The following is a 20,494-nucleotide window of genomic DNA, read 5'->3' as shown; positions in this document are numbered from 1 at the left end:
GAATTTATAAACTTGAAATTTTCAGTTTAAAGCTATTGGCTAAAATATATGTGAACACCCTGTACAGAACGTCCCATTTTGGTCGCAAATATATAAAACATATAAACATTTTCTTCAAACGTCACAAAAGTATTAATTTTTGCGACGTGATTGACAATATAAAAAAGTCATTTTAACGCCTAGGCATAAAAGTAAAGCTTTTAACGCCTAGGCATCAAAGTAAAGCACTTTTAACGCCTAGGCATAAAAGTAAAGCACTTTTAACGCCTAGGCATAAAAGTAAAGTACTTTTACGCCTAAGCACAAAAATACGAAAATATATTATTAAACTGACGTAAAGTGTCAAATTCAACGTAACGAGCGTAACCATAGTTTCTCGATATATAATTACATACGAGGTATTACATTTAAATTTTTTATACTATTTGGAACGTTTGAAATTGTTTGAAAAATTATTTGTGGTGTTTGAAAAAAAAATAGCATGTTCTATTGGAGCAAAAATTACTTTTTGTGGCTCGCCTGTCTCGTCAACGCACAGCCTCACCAAAAAAAGTATCATTTTTACTCCTAATAAAACAATATACCGTATGATCGAAAAAAAAACGGCGTCCAGTTGGCGTATATAATTTTACATATAAAATAACGATCTTCATTTCATAGCCATCGCTGATTGTTTATTCTATTCTTTCAGTTGACGGTCAAAAAAATTGACATAAACAGCGAATCAAGTTTTTTTATCAGAGTTTATAAATCCAGCTCTAACTTTTATACGTATTTATGAGATTTTATAACTATTTTTAACATTAACTACTGATTGTTTCGATATGAATGTAACACCTCGACCTCGTTTTAAGCTCAAAGGGACCGTCTCTCTACTACAGACGTTAGGGTTAAATATACTATGCCCTTTAATTGATTTTTTATTTTTTATAGGAAATAAATACTAATCTAAGGTTCAACAAGACTGTTTATCTAAGCGTAATGTTTTTTTTATTTACGCAAGGTAATGTATATTTTTTTACAAATATCAAATAACAAAAATATCTCTATTATTATTTCAGTTTATGGAAGGGGGTATTTGAAAAAACACGTTTTCTCTAAAAGGAACAGCCAAATGGAGAGAAATACGGAATAATTAAAACTGGTCACTTATCTGTGAATATATTTGGCAACATTGCCAGCAGTGGATTTTCATGCATCCGTCATAGGTTGATATGATAAGTAACACTCACACAAACCTTTACGAAAATAAAAACAAAAAATGATAATTGGAATTGTTTTGTGAATTATCATTGTTAAATATTTTTGACCAATCACGAGCAATTAATATTATCCGATAAACGAACACACGAAAATGCAATAAAATTAAAAACTACCGAGTTTTCTAACTAATCGAAGTCCTTAAATTCAACCAATAAAACTAATTAGTAGATAATAAATAAATTACTAGATATTAGTTTAGTTGAAATCATCTGGTGATTATGCCCTAAGATGGTTAGCGAAACCCGCGTCCAATGTTTAAAAGTGTTTCGGTGTATTGTGGTGAATTATTGTTTTATTTTGCTGTTGTAACTCCAAAGATTCCAACCTTCAACGGGATAACAGACGCCTGAAAATCTACCTTTAGTAAATACTTTATGCAATATACAGTATGTCCTATATTAGTCTTTAAAAATATCCGATAAGAACCATATTGCAAAGAATACTCGCTGATCAGTGACCATTTTATAAATAAACTATTTTGGATAAAGCCGACAAAGTTTAACAAATTTTGACGATCAACCAATCAACACCAAATACAATATTAAAGACTAAATATACAGAATAAGCATTTCTCGATTGACAACACCCATTACTCAACAAGAATAATTTACCTGACCACAACCCTCACACACATCAAAAACACGTCAAACGACTCATTCTCCGACATAATTAAATGCAAAATATCGATTAGGATCACCTCAGTACACAACAAACCTTGTTGTACACTTATTTAGAATGCGCTTTGCCTTGACAATTTGAATTCAAACCTCGATTAGTTCAACGATGCTTCTCCAGGCGTCTCGATTGACATTGACAGGGTTACGACGATGCTTGTTGGGCTCTTTGGGCCGCCTTGTCCCTAAACCGTCTCCTGGCAAGCTCGGACATGGCCACTGGACCTAAATCGGCGACTAAGGGTGATGTTGCTATGGCCCTTTTGACGGTAAACAAAAAAAAAATATTAGAACAACCGAAAATTGTCTAAGAAAACGAGGGTTTACCGAAAAGTGGCTGCTACCGTTTCTTTTAGGTGTACGCCGGTAGATTCTGGTTTTTGTTCGTGGCTTTGAGGCTGAGGTTGAGGCGTAGAAGGGACTACGTTGATCGTGTTCTGGTGTTGAGTTGAGCCCTGTTTATTAACAATAGTCAGCTCTTACTAATCTATGAGAGTCAGGGATAAGTAAATTCGCTTCATTTGTGTTGAAAACATATCAGATGGATGCGAAAATACCAGTGGTTATATCTTTAATATACCTCAATTAAGAAAATTTAAGAGAAAATTAATATTGTCGACTTTAAGTTCCTGTTACGTCCTCTAGCGACCAACTTTCGAACTTGAAAATAATTTTTAGCATTTTCAACAAGCCAGTTTAGTAGCAAAAAATTTTACCGCAAGTTTTTACTAACAAATTGTTTTCGAGATATGGCCGAGTAAAACACCCGGTACATTTGATTGATTGAACGACTGCTGAAAAATCTTAGTAAGCCGCGTTCATTGTATTAGGACATGTGGTATATTTGAACTACAGCCCAAAAATCTTAGTAAGCCGCGTTCATTGTATTAGGACATGTGGTATATTTGAACTACAGCCCAAAAATCTTAGTAAGCCGCGTTCATTCTATTAGGACAGGTGGTAAATTTGAACTACTGCTCAAAAGCTTAGTAAGCTGTGTTCATTGTATTAAAGCCGGCGGTATATTTGAACAACTGCTCAAAAACTTAGTGTGCCGCGATCTTTGTATTAGGACGTGCGGTACATTTGAACTACTGCTTAAAAATCTTAGTGAGCCGTGTTCATTGTATTAGAGCAGGCGGTACATTTGAACTACTGCTTAAAAATCTTAGTAAATTGCGTTCATTGTATTAGGGTCGACGTACATTTCAACCACTGCTCACAATAATAATATTAAGTTGTTTTTAGAGATGAGCAAAACTGCGATTCTCCAATCGCAATTGAAACCGCGATTGCGATTTTTAAATCGCTGCGACTGTAACCTGCGATTGCGATTTTAATATTTAAATATTGTCCTAGGCATTCTATTCAGTGTCATTTTGTATCGAATAAAGTAAAAATTACGGAGGGTGCCATTTAGAACTCGAAAGTTGTAGTTATTTCCGGTGAAACAGGAAGTGATCGAATCGAATTGAATACGCCAGTCAATCCTAATTTATGTCATATGCTTACAAAAAGTTGGCGAACCACTCTTGAGAAACACCCGGTATATTATGATCTTGGCCCTACAAAAATAATACTTTCTCTATAAATAAATATATTTACCATAAAATGCTTTAATGAGCCACAAAATTACAAATCACAACTCGTAAAAATTCAAACTCGCAGATAGAAGGTTATCACGGTCCTAGTTTACAAAATCACAATAGCAACAAAATCGCAAATCGCAACTATAGTAATATTGGTAGCCTAAATCGAAACTCGCAAGTAGAAGAAATCGCAGTCGCAGCGTCTTATGAAAGCCAATCGCAGGTTGCGATTGCGATTTTCAAGAGGCTGCGATTAAATCGCAGTTTGCGATTTGTTGCTCATCTCTAGTTGTTTTCATGATATCAGAACAGATGGTACATTTGAACTAGTGTTTAAAGTTCTTATTAAGGCTGTGTCCATTATATTAGGACAGTCGATACATATGAACTACTGCTCAAACGTCTTAGTAAGCTGTGTTCATTGTCTTAGGACCGATGGTACATTTGAACGACTGCTCACAATAATAATAAATTGTCACAACACATCACGATATTCGACATAGTAGAGTATAATAGACGCCACGAATGTTTCGGAGCGATTCATCGGTCGCTATCATGTGAACTAATCTGTTCAAGGTCACTTAAAACTTAATTCCAGTGCCGTGGTGTGTTTCAAGTCCTATAATAATCAATATATAATCTGTTGTAATTTGTTGTTTTAACTGTCAAAGTCTTGTCAAAACATATATTTGGTTATAAAAATAAAATGGAATGCCCCATTGGTCGCACTGCAAGCACACCAATGGACTGACGCACAAAAACGAATCAATCAAAGAAACGCGATATAGTATCGTCTTTGTCAATCACGCTAACATTTTAGAATAAGTAGGAGGAGCGCAGGCAGATGATTAGACCGGGCCTTTAAAAACCTACGTCTGCGGTAAAAATTTACGTTTTTAATGTAAAAATGATAGCGCGCGTGTCGATTCTAACTTCATCAACCGATGAATCACTCCCAAACATTCGTGGCGTTTACTATAGCTATTGAGCTAAACTGCGCCGCGCCGGGTCAAGGCACTGAAATTTTCGTATTTAATCTCTTTTTCTTCTATGTATTATCTATATCTTTTTCTCAATAAAGGCATATATTATTATTATTATATCAAAACAGACGGTACATATGAACTACTGTTATCTTACCTGTTGAGCATAGTACATCTCAGCTTGAGCATTAATCCAGGGATGCTTCGCGAGCTGCGCTGCTGTAGGCCGTCTTTGGGGAGCTATGTGCAACATATCAGTCACCAGCATCTTCGCGTCATTGGAAACACCCACCCATTGCTTACCCTATAACAAACAAAAATCATCATTAATATATAGAACATTTTTCTAAAAAGTGTTTTTTATTACGTGCAGGTCCAGTCTGCCTGAACTTATCCTTTGTAGGACTGTTTGGGGACTATCGTCGGCCTTATGACTAAACGGACAGTGTCCGGATAACATAATGTACAAGATGATGCCTAAAGACCAAATATCACAAGCAGCGTCATATCCTAGTTAAGACAAAAAATCAAATTTTAATCACTTATTTTAAATAATTTTTTATATGTGATTCAATGAAATAAATGTCGAATTAAGTAGTTAAGACAATAAACGCTTCGCATCTCTCTCTCAGACTTACAAGATAGTCATGATTCACTTCTAGACGTGTAAATACCGACACAAAACGCTTTTTTGCCGACCATGTATAAGTAAGCTACTATTGTAGTGTGACCTAAAATATAAAAGGTACCTTTTACCTACCTTGGCGCTTTAAAACTTCTGGTGCTACGTAGTTTGCTGTATAACAAGGCGTCATAAGCAATCCATTATCAGCTCTAAGCTAAAAAGAATACGATAAATATAATCAAAAATAGTATATTGTTTTATTAGGAGTAAAAATTACACTTTCTGTGTCGATGCTGTACGTTTCACATACAGGCGAGGGCACAAAAAGTCATTTTTACTCCGAATAGAACATGCTATTTTTTTTCAAACGCCACAAATAATTTGTTAAACAATTTCAAGCGTTCCTAATAATATAAAAATATTTAAAAGTAATACCTTGTATGTAATTATATATCGAGAAACTATGGTTACGCTCGTTGAATTTGACACTTTATGTCAGTTTAATAATATATTTTCGTAATTTTGTGCTTAGGCGTAAAAGTGCTTAAGTTTTATGCCTAGGCGTTAAAATGACTTTTTTATATTGTCAGTCACGTCGCAAAAATTAATACTTTTGTGACGCTTGAAAAAAAAATTAATTAAACGCTGAATAACGAGACCAAAGGATTGAAATGAAACCATGAAAATCATGATAAAAATAAGAACAAAACATAACAATTGGAACTAAATTGTGAATTGTCATTGTCAAATATTTTTGACCAATCACAAGCGATTCGCAGTATCCAATACACAAAACATCCCCCTTTAGAACTTTTTATTCAACGATCATAAACGAGAGTAAAATATTAGTAACCGTGCGAACAAACACTAGAGTGCGCCACCGGTCATCAAATAGTGCAAAAATTGTGAAAATTTAATCATCTAATGTTGACACAAGAGGTCGCGCTTAACATTTTTCAATTTTAATTCAATTTTCATTGTTTTCAAACTATATTATTAGATTTTGTTGTATTTTGTGAATGTATAAATGTTTTCTTAGTAAAGTTTTTTATTAATTTCAAAGCATTTTGTTAATTTAAATTATATTACATACCTATTTAAATTTTAAAATTAAAATATTATGACATATACAGGGTGGCCCATCGAAAACGTTCCGCAAGGCATAACGGCCAGGGTATTTTTTTTTTCAAAAAATCCAAAAACACGTCGATTTTGTTTGTGAGGGGGACAACCTTTGCCCCAAAAATGATTGCGAAATCTTCAACCCTCTGAGCGGGGGTGTCATCCCCCAACTTTTTTCAAATGGAAAGGGGGGTCAAGTGGCGCCGCAACGAAAAGAGCTTTCTATTCTCTATATTTCCCGGCCTCGTTTTTGAAAATCGGTCGAGTCATTGAGGAAATATGAAAGATTGAAATTTGAAAATTTTATTTAAACATTTATTAGAGTAAATGATAAGGATACATTCCTTCGACCAATTTGAGGTTTTTTCTTATTATTTCTAGATGTTTACGCATTTTTTCACTTGCCACAAGGTTGAACGATCAGGTGCGGTAGTTGCTATAGATAGCTGTTCTGTGTCTTGTGCGTTGAAGTTCTTCTCAATATTGTTAAACTGACCCACAATAGAATTTCCAAAAATACCAGCCCACACGTTCAATTTCTGAGGGTTTTGTGTGTGCACCTCGTGAAAAACCCTGGGGTTGTCCTCAGCCCAGTACCGACAGTTATGCCGATTAACTACACCGTTCAAAAAGAAAGTACACTCATCCAAAAAACACACATTAAATAGGAAATTATTATCATTCGCCACTCGTTCACTCATAGTTTCACAAAATTGCAAGCGACGATCAAAATCGTCTTCGTTGTACCAACTGAATTTTGTACAGGTGGAACTTGCGTTTTTTTGATATCCTTTGGACACTTGTACGATTCACGCCGATCTCATTGGCTAATTTTCTTGTACTCAGCGTACTATCCATGGCAATTTGGCCCAATACGAATACCTCCATAGCTTTATTTACTACAAGATTTTCCCTGTGCCTCTTTTCATTCATAATGGAACCAGTTTCGCGAAATTTTGCTACTAACTCGCGAACAATTTTGCCATAAAGGTGGTCGACAGGATGGCGTTCAGTGAATATCTGCGCAACCCGATTGCCATATTCATTATTTTTAAAATAAAGTTCGATTATTTCCACTTTTTCTGCAAGTGAGTATACCATAATTGTTAAAAAATTTAACGATATTGAGAAGAACTTAAACGCATAAGTCACACAACAGCTATCTAGAAATTACCGCACCTGATCGTTCAACCTTGTGCCAAGTGAAAAAATGAGTAAACATCTAGAAATAATAAGAAAAAACAGCAAATTGGTCGAAGGAATTTATCCTTATCATTTACTCTGATAAATGTTTAAATAAACTTTTCAAATTTCAATCCTTCATATTTTCTCAATGACTCGGCCGATTTTCAAAAACGAAGCCGGAAAGTATATAATAGAAAGCCCTTTTCATTGCGGTACCACTCGACCCCCCTTCCCATTTGAAAAAAATTGGGGGATGACACCCCCGCTTAGAGGGTTGAAGATTTTGCAATCATTTTTGGGGCAAAAGTTGTCCCCCTCACAAACAAAATTGACATGTCTTTGATTTTTCTGAAAAAAAAATTACCCTGGCCGTTATGCCTTGCGGAACGTTTTCGATGGGCCACCCTGTATGTCAGTTGCCGTCTAAAATGTTATCTTGATAACAAAAAGTTAGTTATTGTCAGAGATAGTTAAAATATTAAAATTCACAATTCAAGTTATAATTAGTAATTAGACAATTCTATTATATTTTATATTATTTCAAAAACAAAAACATAATGGTACAGCGTATTTTAAAAACTTATTCAAAACAAAAAGTGTCTTGTGATCCAATAGGGATATACAACGGATATACGATATACAATATATAGTCGGATATCGGACGCACTAAAATCCGCCTTTAGTTCAGTTTCTAGTAAAATGTCCATTCTTTCGTTTACACACAATGTTTTACTTGATACGTTTTGACTGAACAGGTAAGGTAAAACGTTGTGTCTAGACGAAGCTTTAGACACAGTTTTTAAAAACCTACCTGTTTGGCAAATCCCATATCACAGATTTTGATACCGTCAGGACGACCGGTTTCGCTTAAAAATAAAATATTTGTAGGCTTCAAATCCCTATGTACAACTCCGTTCTCGTGCAGGTACGCCACTGTCGTGGCAAGGCTTTTCAATATCACCGCCGATTCCTGTTCAGTTAACTTAACCTAGAAAAGTATTCTTTCGGTCTTTTGTGTTAATGAAAAAAAAACAATATTCTTACCTTAGACATCATATAATCTAAAAGATCACCGCCTTTAAGCAGTTGCATTACTAGATAAATTTTTGTCGGTTCATCATATACGGATTTCAAATTTACAATGCCTGGATACTGACCGTATCTTAGAAGGATTTCTATTTCTTCGCGACAGTCGCAGAGCTCTTTGTTTATTATCTGTAAAACGTAAGAAACTGCTAAATCAATTATCCTGTTAAATCCTGTTAAATCAATTATACACATAAGCTATAAGCGTACGTGACGGGAGCTTTGAATTGCGATAGATGACGGAACTAATTTATTTAAAAAATAATTTTCTGTATATTTTTTTTCGTTAATTTTTTCGATATTTTAATGGTTATTCTGCTATTTGAGGGGGAGATCAATAGATCACAGATCATTAAAATCGGTCCAGTCGTTACTGAGTTATAAATGGTGTAACTAACCCGACTTTGTTTTATTTACACACAACCAAACTTTATGGAATCATCTATTATTTTTCATAATTTTTGAGATGTATGAAAATTTTGTGTTTATGAATAAACTCAGTCCTTACCAATGACTTTTAATGAAAAATAATCCATATAGCAATAAAAAAATTAATCAGTTCCCAAAATAAACAAAATGGTATTTTTTTGGTTTCTGAAACGAAATTAAGATTTAAATTTTTAATGGCCAAAAAGCATAAACAAAAAGAAAATTGATAATTTTAATATTCCTTGTTGCCACCTCTAGCCGTTATGCAAGCTTCTATCCACGCTGGCATGCTTCTTATTAAATTATCCACGTAATCTTGGGGTATTTTTTCCCATTCTGCTAATGCTGCATCAATAAGCTGTGCGAGATTTCCTTGATTGTTTCGACGAGCTCTAACCCTTCTTTTGAGCTAGTCCCACAAGTGTTCGATAGGGTTTAGATCTGGTAAATAGGCAAGCCAGTTCAAAACTATGACACTCCGTTTCAAGACATTCTCTAGTCACTCTGCTGGTATGGGGAGGTGTACTATCGTGCATGAAGTTAAAATTATCCCCAATTGTAGCTCTCCAAAGACTTACGATTGATTCTAGCACCGAATCAACATATCTCCGACCCGTTAAAATTTGTTGAAGTGGTAATAATGGAGTTTTTGCTCCCAGTATAATACCTCCTCAGAACATTACAGCTCCTCCTTTATCTCTTGGTACAGATTTGGCAGCCTGAAGTCTCGCTCGTTTTTCTGGAGCTCTGAGAACCCGAATTCGATGGTTATCTGATCTTAGGCTAATTCTGGTCTCATCCGAAAAAGGAACATTTCGCCAATTCTCAGTTGCCCAGTTTTGATGTTGAAGGCGTCAATTTAACCGGTCAATTTTATTTTGCCGAGATAACTGTGGGTTCCGTAACTCTTTCCTATTGTAAAACCCTCGTGCACGAAGCCTTTTTCTGATTGTTTCAACTGAAACGTTCACACTTGTTGTCTTTGTAGCTCTGGATGAGAAACATTGGGATTTATTCTAGCAATTTAGCACACAAGGCGGTCTTGTTGTTCAGCTGTGACTCTTTGACGACTTTGCCTGGGCCTATCCTTGTGTGTTCCTAATTCCAAGTATCTTCCATATGTTTTCGATACAACACCCTGGGTAACGCCTACTATCTCTGCTACGTCTTGCTGGAGCATACCTTGTTCGGCGAGAGGCATATTTCTTCCCCTCTGTAAATCTGTTAATCCAACATAACGCATTTTTTAATTTTTTTGGATTGAATGAAAATTACCGGACAATCGTGATTTTACTACTGAACACAAAATTCAAAAGAAAATAAATAGCAGCAGTCATTTATTCTTTACTATCATGTTTATTTACAACAAAAAACTTTATCTTAAAGTTGTATACCAATTTTTATCCTTGCAATAAATTTAGTGAGAAATAAAGAATGATTCGATATAAGTTTGGTTGTGTGTATTTAGATTATGTTTAAAAAAAGGTAATATTTTTCAAAGATTTGTCTTAATTCTCAAAAAAATAGAAACAAAAATTATCTTTAATAGATTTTAAAAATACTCTGTGCTTATAAATTCTATAATGCATATTAGATTATTTATATTATGCAAATTACTGTTTAAACATCCTTTAGCAGATGCAGTTTATTTAGTTTTTTTTTCTCCAAAAATTCAATGTCACTTTATCAAAACTCTTGTTTTCAAACCAAAACAAACTCTCGATTTTGTTTAGTTTTACGCCACTACAGATAGAATATTTAAAAAAATCTAAAAACAAATCTGAGAAATTGGAAGGGTCTAATATAAACAAATATAAGTATATTCTTGAACCGATAAATGTTGATACCCGAGAACAGTGTTAAATTTTTTATGTCGTTTTTGGTCCAATTCAAAGCAAAAATTAACACAAAAATTAAATTTTGTCTAAATCGAGCAATAAAAAAATCTCATGTGATTTTGTTTGGTTTAGAGCTTAAGAACCCCACTCACCTCGTTCTTTTCTGTCGTTTTTAACCGTTGGTTAAAAACGTTGGAGGAACGAATGTTGACTAATAAGTCCATACACAAAAAATAGAAAAACGTTGGGAATCAATTATGACTTACTGATTTTACTATTGCACCATTATTCCCTTCTGTGTATAGTTTTTCCGAAATCAATTGGAATACGTTGGGATTCGGGCTTGTTTCGGCACTGTCTTTGTCGGAATCGTTTAGATAAAAAAAAAATAAGGGCACCGGTATTTCCAATTGAGTTCCGAAATACTATACTTCATCAGGAATGCGCTTCATAAGCCTTGTATTTCTTGATTAGGTCGTAGTTTTGCTGATTTACCTTTCCACACCTAGGGAAATGGCCGTTAAAGTTCTATACATTTTAATAAATCAATCCTTTTATTGAACTTCATGGATATTTTATTGTTATAAACCTTTTCTAACAAATAAATAGCAAAAAAATGCCGAACGTCACTGTCGCTGCAAAATGCACGGCCGGTCAAACTATTGAGGCCACACATCTCGTATTTACCTGAACGGTTTGTAGGATAATCGACAAGAATCAAGCCTTGCTTTAATTCTGAAACGACGGCGACGTGCAAAAACGACCTTTTTACCCATACACTTCGTTTTTTGCGACATTTTTACTCGAACGTTTTTAACCGTCGCGCATCGGTTAAAAACGACGAACGAGGTAAGTAGGTACCTTTATGTGTGAGTGTATAAGATTCGGATTTACGAAAATTATCATGCATTCACATTTGAAAGGGAACTGTGATGCCGTTTTCTTTCGATTATACGATATTCGTATTTCAGATACGTTTGTTTCTGAATTTATTATATTCGTTTATTTACAAACAGGAAATATTCTATTAAAAATAGAAGGTTCTTTAGAAAAAAAATATACGTTTGTGATTTAAATTTGTCTCACCTTTACCGCGTACTGCTGACCTGTCGGTTTGTGCCTGGCCAATTTGCACACGCTGTAACTGCCGGCACCTAAAATTTCCTGCAAAACGTACTCGTCGAAAAAGTTACGCTCCTGCGGCCTGAAAGACTTCATAGGCGCCTCCATATACTTTTTGTAAACCGTCGTCCCGTTTTCTAATAAACACGGAGCAACGAAACTAAAACTAAAGAGAGAAAATTCAAAATTATCTATAAACTTTTTTGGTATACCTCCTGAAACGTTGAGCATTTTTTGCCGGTTCAGGCAAATTTGTTTTACTAGTAAAATACCACTATAGAGCGGCATAATACCAGCAGTAAAACACCACTAGAGCAGCATCGCACAAAGCTTACCGCTCAAGCTTGCACTGGTTTTGTTTCAACAAATAATTAAACAAACTTACCCTCTAAAGAGTTCATGAGCGTTGGCACTGGCCGGCACCCCCGGGGAATCCTTTGGCGTCCTGCTTGTATATTCTGGATCGAAGTAAGCGTCTTCAGGACCGCACACCGGCCTCAGGGGAGGACGAATTTTCTTGCCGAGCACAGCCTCAAAATCTATGGTGGCAAAAAATTCGTGTTTTTTCAGGTCTTCGGCGCCCCCCGTTCCAGCACCTAGCCTAAGATGAATACAAATGTACAATAAAGTAAATAAAAATAAAAAATTTGAAAACTGATTAGTTCCTACAATATGTTAGAGTCTAAAACCATAAAATATACATGATTTGTTTAAAAATAAATAGACATATTTTTTCAACCCCAGTGTGAACAAATAACAGAAATAGCTAACCTGTTTGCTGGATTTCTTTTAAACAAAGCTCTGAGTAGACTCTGAGCCTCGGGACTCAGGTGCGAGGGCATGCCCAATTTCGCCTTTAAAATTTGCGTCATGGTATCTTTTCTGTTTTGGCCTTGAAAGGGAAGCGTCCCGGTTAGCATTTCGTACATTAAAACGCCAAAAGACCACCAATCGGCAGCGAAGGAATGCCCTTTCCTATTAACAACTTCGGGTGCCATATATTCAACCTGAAAAATGGCATATGATGAAAAAAAAAGGCGTCGAGTTACATTTGAATAAAGAAACTAAAGAAAAATTGAAATACTATTTTTATATACCGGGTGCGTCTCGAAACCGGTTCACCCCTATAACTTTTTTATTTTTTCAGATAAAAAAAACGAAATTTGGTACGTTAGTATATGACATATATTAGCATTGATTGCCGTATTCAATTGTTTTTGGTCACTTCCTGTTTCACCGGAAATGACTACAACTTTTGAATTTTAAATGGCACTCTCGGTATATTTTTACTTTATTCGATAGAAAATGACACTCTGAATAGAATGACATATCATATTATGTCAACTTTTGACATTTTCGCCTATGGTTTATTTGAATAACATGCGGTTCATAACGACAATATGACTCGAAATACCAAGTGTGTGGACCAAATTATTTGTAAAAAATGCTTTTTCCAAATATGCTAATGAGCCACTCTCGTTCTGTTTGGGATATCATTAAAAATACGATTTTTTAAACAGCCATGACAAGACACAAAAAACATTAGCGGATCAAATCTATTTTTCCAAGGCTGCTTGATTAAAAATTAGTGTTTTTAACACAGCCATGGCACTCTAGATTGAAATTTAAAATAAGCTTTTTTTAAGTGAAAATGTCAAAAGTTGACATATGAAATGTCACTCTATTGAGAGTGTCATTTTCTATAAAAAAGTAAAAAAGTAAAAATATACCGAGGGTGCCATTTAAAAATCAAAAGTTGTAGTCATTTCCGGTGATACATGAAGTGACCAAAAACAATTGAATATGTCAATCAATCCTAATTTAGGTGATATACTAACAAACCAAATCTCGTTTTATTATCTGAAAAAATAAAAAAGTTATAGGGGTGAGCCACTTTTGAAACGCACTCGGTATACACGCCTTTCGCTAACCAAGTAGTATCATCAGCAGATGATTAAAACTTAACTAATACCTACAAATTCGAGTTAATGTAGGCACTCAATTAGCATGATAAAACTAGCCAAACGAGTCAAAACCAACCGAGCGTAACAACTAATTACAGAGACTACTTTAGAATGGATAAACAAAAGAGAGAAACTTACAGTGCCGCAAAAACTATAAGCTTTGCCCTCGTCCAAGGGCAACTTTGACAGACCGAAATCGGTCAAAGCGATGTGACCTTCAGCGTCCAGTAAAATATTTTCCGGCTTTAGGTCCCTGTAGATTATCCCCACCGAGTGCAGGTGGTTTAGCGCTAGAGCTAGTTCGGCTAGATAGAACTTAACGTCCTCCTCTGTGAACATAACCTAAGAAAAGTTGATTTTTATTAATATTTTGATAATTTTAAGTTAAAAATGTTACTTCTCTGCTTAGTCGGGAAAATAGATCGCCACCTCGAAGGAAATCTAAAATAAGGTAGAGTTTTCCGGCTGTTTGGAAAGCGTAATGTAGCTTTATAATGAAGGGATGCTCCACCTCGACTAGAATGTTTCGTTCCATTTTTGTACGATACCTGTCTCTAACCTAAGACATAAATAGACCATATTATAAGCAAAAGTGTCACCAAGAGGGGACAATGAGGGTCAGATGTCCCCCTAGGGTTTTAAAAATTGCCTCAAAGGCCAAGTTTTCGAGAAATTAAAAAAAAATCCCCAATAATAGAACATTATTAGAAAATAGAATTATTTTATTGAGGGAATAAGAAAGGAAGCATTTTAAGACCGCCATTTGATTTCATCTAGCTAATTTTTGTCAAGTTTACATATCTAGTTTTAATTCTGTAATAATAAAAATATGTTTCAAACGTGTTTGTTTTTATTGCAGTTGAATATTTTACTCTAAATCCTTTATTTTTTGTTAAATTAACGAAATGCATATCACCAGCTACATACCTAGATTTTATCAAATAATAAAGATCTACTCTACAGACGCTAAATCATAAAAATTAAATAATGTCGGAAAATCTTTGTCTCAGAGGTAGGCAACCTTAATAGTAATTTGAAGAAATATGAATTCTCCATTGAATATCAAAATAATATACTGGGTGTTATACTTAAAATAAAAGAGTAACTTGCTTTTGAATTTTTCGGGTCTAATTTTAATTTGGTTTATTACAATATAGCTATTTAGCCTAAATATCACGCTATACAGGGTAAATTACAATTTAGGTGGTTGATATTGAAATTTGTTTATTCATTCTTCATTTTCACAAAATGTGAAATATATGTCAAAAACATTAAATTTTAGTAATATGCCTCTTTAATGATTCTCACCTTTACTTTTTTCCTAGAATCCAAACATCAATTAATATTTAGGTTATTCCATTACAACAAACACAACTTTGATGTGTAACTTTTTTGGAGGACACCCAGTATAACTCTATATATTTTAATAAAACGCTTTCAATATAAGCTACCGTTCTCCTTGGATGCGTTCGCCTCCGCGTCGTATGAGGTGCCACCCTGTATATTAGCATAAATAATTCTTGTTTTTGTTTTCATTTAATTGTCGTATGATAGCGCTAAATTTCACTTCTATGTAGTGTAGCTTTTTGTTAGAAGAGGGTAAGTTAGAGAAAATGTCTTGAAAATAGAATTTTCTAGACATTTATGCTAACTTACCCCCCTACCTATAATAGTCATTTTCATTTTTCTACCACATTACAGCACCAAAATGTGGTTGGGTCCTTATTTTTCACGTTTATTTTAGCCAATCACTAAAGATGAGTAAAATTCTTGATGAAAAAAAAATATTTATGAAAAAAATCCTAGCCTTTATATTTATCTTCACATATTTAAAAGCCACTTTAAAAAAATTAAGATATTTAGTAAAATTTTTTAACTATACAGCCATATGTATATCTAGAGTACTACAATTATCTCCATTGTGATTTAATTAGGAGGCACAAAATTTAAAAATATTAATTATAAACAGGAGAAAAAAAACATATGATAAACAATGAGAGATAATCACAATTTTTACAATAAATCACAAAGAAATATTTTAAACTTAATTTGTTGAGAAAAAAAATAGAAGAGCTATTATTTAAACAAAAAGCATAGTGATACACATATATACAATAGCTGATAGATTGATTTTGATGCCCCTATCTATTCTTGTTTATAGTATTAGCCATGTTGTTGCCATTAACTCCTTGGTGAAAGCCTTGGCAGAGGCTTAAATTCTTTACTACCCTTATTAGAAGTATTACTTATGTAGTTTTACAGAAGTAAAAACACTACTGTAAAAAATAAAACACTTACCTTTAATGTGGCTTTCTTCAATACTTTCATGGCGTACAGCGCTCCTGCATCACTCCCAACTATCTTACGGACAAGAAATACTTTTCCAAAAGATCCCTCCCCGAGCACTTTGAGCAAATCAAACTGGGATGGATCTGCCTTATCGTGTCCATTTCTAACAACCTTTATCACACATTTAGTTACAATAAAATCTATTTAAATCATACTATAGTTTACCTCGCCCAGTTCAATTTCATGTTCCCCTTCAGCTGATGTTCCTGGCACATCTTCAGATGTGCCTGCCTCTTCCCCATCGCCAGATTGAGACTAAAAAGAAACATAAAAAATCTACACTTTCAAAGTATTAAAAAAATTCATCAAATTCTAAATCTAATTAAGTACAACATTCTTTTAGTAAATTGAGAAGCAACAGGTGAGTAGACGTTCTAGTGCCTCTATACAATCAAAAAGTCATTATTAACACGTTCGCTACCAGGGCTGTTCTTATGTTTCGTCCTGCTGGACCATATATAGATTATGACAAATTAGAAGAAATAAACCTTCTCTGATTGTAATATATCCAATATGAGAGGAAAATATGCAATTCCTGTAGGATTTTTTGATCCGGCTCATATATGTGACGCTGGTCTATAGCATGACTGGAAATATCATAGACCATATGTCGCAAATATGAGACGTAATAAAACTAACAAATATAAGTAAATAAACTCTATTTCTTTCAAAACACGAACAAAATAATGTATTCTGATAACACAAGAACAAACAAAAACAAGAAACTCACAAAAAAAAACAAAAAAAAACTTCTAATGACATAAATACTAAAGATTATCTACTGGCTGCCTTCGTGATACTCCCGAAAACATGGATCTACACACAGCCCAATCATTTTTCCATCTTTGTCTTTACATTTAAAATAAAGTATTCTGATAACACAAGAACAAACAAAATCAAGAAACTCACAAAAAAAAACAAAAAAAAAACTTCTAATGACATAAATACTAAAGATCATCTACTGGCTGCCTTCGTGATACTCCCGAAAACATGGATCTACACACAGCCCAATCACTTTTCCATCTTTGTCTTTACATTTCTCGCAAAGAAAAAATGTCAGTGACCTTTTCTTTTTTGAGGAACAAATTCGGCATCTTCTTCGTTTTTCTGTTTTTTTGGGATAATGAGATGAATGTTTCACCTGACTTTTCCTTGATGGAAGTTGAACTTGAAGGTAGTCATGTATCAGCAGCTCCCTGAATTCAAGGTACGTAATTTTTTTTTTCTTAGCAACGTTGTGCAAATATGTACCATTCCATAAGCATATGTCTACAAAATGGAAAAATAGTTTTAGGTACCACCTAATAGTTTTTCTGGGTGTCGTATAATATGAGAGCATTTGGTCACTCCTGTCCACACCGGACATATGTTTGTTATAGTCAACCACAACACTCGGTTTCTCTTGTTCGGCCCCTCGTTTATTAGTAGTTTTTTCAGATCCAGGTCCATGCAACGTCGTTATCATGAGTACGTCGCGCTTGTCCTTCCACTTCAAGACCATCAAATTTTTCTTTTTTCGGAAAATGCTCTCTCCTTTGCGTAATTTGTAGTTAACTACTACTTTTGGGTTCCCCTTCCGGTTTTTTCTCAATGTTCCTACCACATGAGTTTTTTTTTCATAAAGAAATTCTGCAAGAGTTACACTGTTGTAATAATTGTCCAAGTACAATGTGTGACCTTTCCCAAAATATCGCTCAGCTAGTTTTGTTACTACAGCTTGTGCATGGCCAGTCTCATTGTTAACTGTGTCTTTCCCAGTATAAACCAGACATTCTAAAACAAAGCCGTCAGGGGTGCAAAGCTCATACAATTTTATTCCATATTTTGCACTCTTATTAGGAATATACTGACGAAATATCAATCGTCCACGCCAAAGTAGCAAAGCTTCATCTAGGGAAAGGTTTTTTCCAGGATATAAGACCTGTCGTATGTTTTCAAAAAGATGGTCTGCAACTTGTTCAATTTTATGTAAACGAGAAGTTTTTATATCATCTTTTTTGGTAAAACATAAACACCGTAAAATTTGTTCGAATCTATTTCTTGACATTGTATTTCCAAATATTGGGTGGGCATACAGTGGATTCCTACTCCAGTAGCACTTAACGTTGGGCATTTTTATGTTCCCCATTAGCATACATAATGCGAGAAAACGGCGGAATTCATCAGGAGTTATTGGTTTCCATTTATTCATTGTAGAATGCTTCGGTATTACATTGCCTATAACTGACAGTGCACGTAGATTGATCCATTCACAAATTTTTTCAAATAAGTTGTCATCAAACAATAGTTCAAATATATATCTGACAGTAGAGCTTTCTAAAATATTTACTTTCAACCCTTCGATTTCTAGAAAATCGAAAATCTCTGGTTCACCGTCAATTTCGACCCAGTCACTATCGATATCGTCTTGATTATTCGTTGGTTCATTATCAGGAACATTTTCATCAAGGTCGCTATGTGGTTCATCACTAAAATGTTCCGAGTCACTACTTGGACAATGTTCCACACTAGAACCCGATTCTGATGAAGGCTTGTAGCTACTTCCAGAATCTGAAAACATTTCTGGAATTTCATCAGGTTCCAGCATCTGAGAAAGATTTTCATTATTTTCTGAGTTCATAATTTTGTCGGCCTCTTCTTGAAGGTCTTTCTCGCTTAGAAATGTTCTTTTAGCCATCCCAGCTAAACACTGAAACAACATCAAAGGGAATATTATTACGCGTGTTACGAGTAAATATGTAGCAAACATACGAAATTGAGAGAAAAACAACGAGATTGACGAAAAACCTTTGAAATACAGCGTGCGCCTAAAATGGAAAATATTTTGTGACGTAACCTCACTTTTCCAGCACGTTTTATTTTCTTTGTGGTAATAATGATTTTTTTTTGTTTTCTAGTAGAATTATCATACAAAATACCATACCTAATAATATGTAAAACAAAAAACACTTACATGGACTAAAAACAAGAATAAAGCACAGCACAATTCGGATGTTATGTTGTACCGGTTGACACTCAGTTTCTACTAACGGTGGAAGCAAAGCACAGACCATGCGACTCAGATATGCGCCACACTTTCCTATAGACCACATGCAAAGCACAAACCGCTATCTGCGAACGTTAATATTTTGTTCATCATTTAGTACAGTAGAAACCACGGCTCAAATGTGTGACGCTGGTCTATGAGAAAAATCCTTGTGGCGCATATATGAGCCACTTGGTAGCGAACGTGTTAAATTAATTATAGATCAGATATCCTTTTAGTTGAACTAAGGAAAAATATACCAATTTCATAAACAAGGTATTGACTGTGGTATTGATTTGTATTTTTGTGTAATAAATTATGATAAGGATATAGGTACATAAAGTTACCTTACCAAAGTAAATTATATAAACACAAAGTATGATACATTAAAGGAAAATTTTTCAAAATATAAGCTACATAATATGTGGTGAGAAGGTTTGTAAAGTTCTGTATCGTCTTTACAAGCAGCAAAACAACCAAAGCCCTGTGTGTATAGTGTGCCTTAGTATATATAATATACCTGCACCTCCTGTGACCCGAAGATAACTAAATATCAACAATAATAACGCATGCAAAATAAAGTAATATGCACTTGAGTGAGATTGGCCAAAAGAAAAACATAAATTATAACAGATAAATTATTTACGTACAGACAGAATTCTTAAGGATCTGGATACTCCAAGTGCTGCAAATTAATAAACCTGTTACAAATTCAACAAATTATAAGAGCCTGAGTGCTATATATGAGAAAAAAAAAACATTAACATAAAAAATATGGGACCAAAATCGAGCAAATGTTTTTGTTCGCTTGTCATCCGATTCTTACCTCGGTATCGGCGTGTTGAATTTTCCATGGCTCAACAGAATTAGCCAACGGCATCTTAAATATTCAAAACTACCATTAAAACTATTTCAGTAAAAAAAGTTTATTTAGTAAACTATCAACAACCGTCAATAAAATATGGAAGGAAAAATTAAACAGCTGACATATTTGACACCTTACTTCAAGCTTGAAGAAGCACCAACCTAAATTAAAATAGACTCGGTTAAAAATAATTAAAAATATTTCTATCTATTTAGGAGATAAAATAAAATTATTGCTAACGTAGAATCGCAAATCGAAATATCACACAGAAAATCTAAATATCACACAAAAGGATAAACGATTATGCGGATGATTAAGCGAAATTCTCCGAATAGCGGGAACATTTGAATCATTTCTGGTGATTTCCATCGAAAA

The 20,494-nt window shown here is 34.3% G+C and overlaps 2 protein-coding genes across 3 annotated transcripts; both read right to left on the bottom strand.

Annotated features, from left to right (window-relative positions):
• Positions 1-491: 491 nt before the first annotated feature.
• On the bottom strand, positions 492-20,392 carry LOC115879136 (ribosomal protein S6 kinase 2 beta). Of its 2 annotated transcripts, XM_030895799.1 has the most exons (16): positions 20,081-20,392; positions 19,905-19,939; positions 16,395-16,484; positions 16,179-16,340; positions 14,278-14,439; positions 14,019-14,222; positions 12,688-12,923; positions 12,302-12,517; positions 11,881-12,082; positions 8,486-8,656; positions 8,253-8,429; positions 5,270-5,348; positions 4,877-5,019; positions 4,667-4,813; positions 2,265-2,392; positions 492-2,197 (listed from the first exon to the last, which is right to left on the bottom strand). In XM_030895799.1, the coding sequence occupies exons 1-16, from the start codon at positions 20,106-20,108 to the stop codon at positions 2,083-2,085; spliced, it is 2,295 nt and encodes a 764-aa protein (XP_030751659.1). In that variant the 5' UTR covers positions 20,109-20,392; the 3' UTR covers positions 492-2,082. The 2 variants fall into 2 exon arrangements, with proteins under 2 accessions (XP_030751659.1, XP_030751660.1); XM_030895800.1 differs by lacking the exon at positions 19,905-19,939 and having other exon boundaries at positions 20,081-20,340.
• LOC115879138 (piggyBac transposable element-derived protein 4-like) lies at positions 16,516-19,469 on the bottom strand. The gene is made up of 2 exons (XM_030895805.1): positions 17,226-19,469; positions 16,516-17,045 (listed from the first exon to the last, which is right to left on the bottom strand). The coding sequence occupies exons 1-2, from the start codon at positions 18,976-18,978 to the stop codon at positions 17,008-17,010; spliced, it is 1,791 nt and encodes a 596-aa protein (XP_030751665.1). The 5' UTR covers positions 18,979-19,469; the 3' UTR covers positions 16,516-17,007.
• Positions 20,393-20,494: the final 102 nt, after the last annotated feature.

Source organism: Sitophilus oryzae, unplaced genomic scaffold (genome assembly GCF_002938485.1).
Source record: "Sitophilus oryzae breed Bouriz unplaced genomic scaffold, Soryzae_2.0 scaffold_1576_pilon_pilon, whole genome shotgun sequence".
NCBI classification, from domain to species: Eukaryota; Metazoa; Arthropoda; class Insecta; order Coleoptera; family Curculionidae; genus Sitophilus; species Sitophilus oryzae.
Note: the sequence above shows the minus strand (reverse complement) of the source record. Positions and strands in the feature narration are given on the sequence as shown.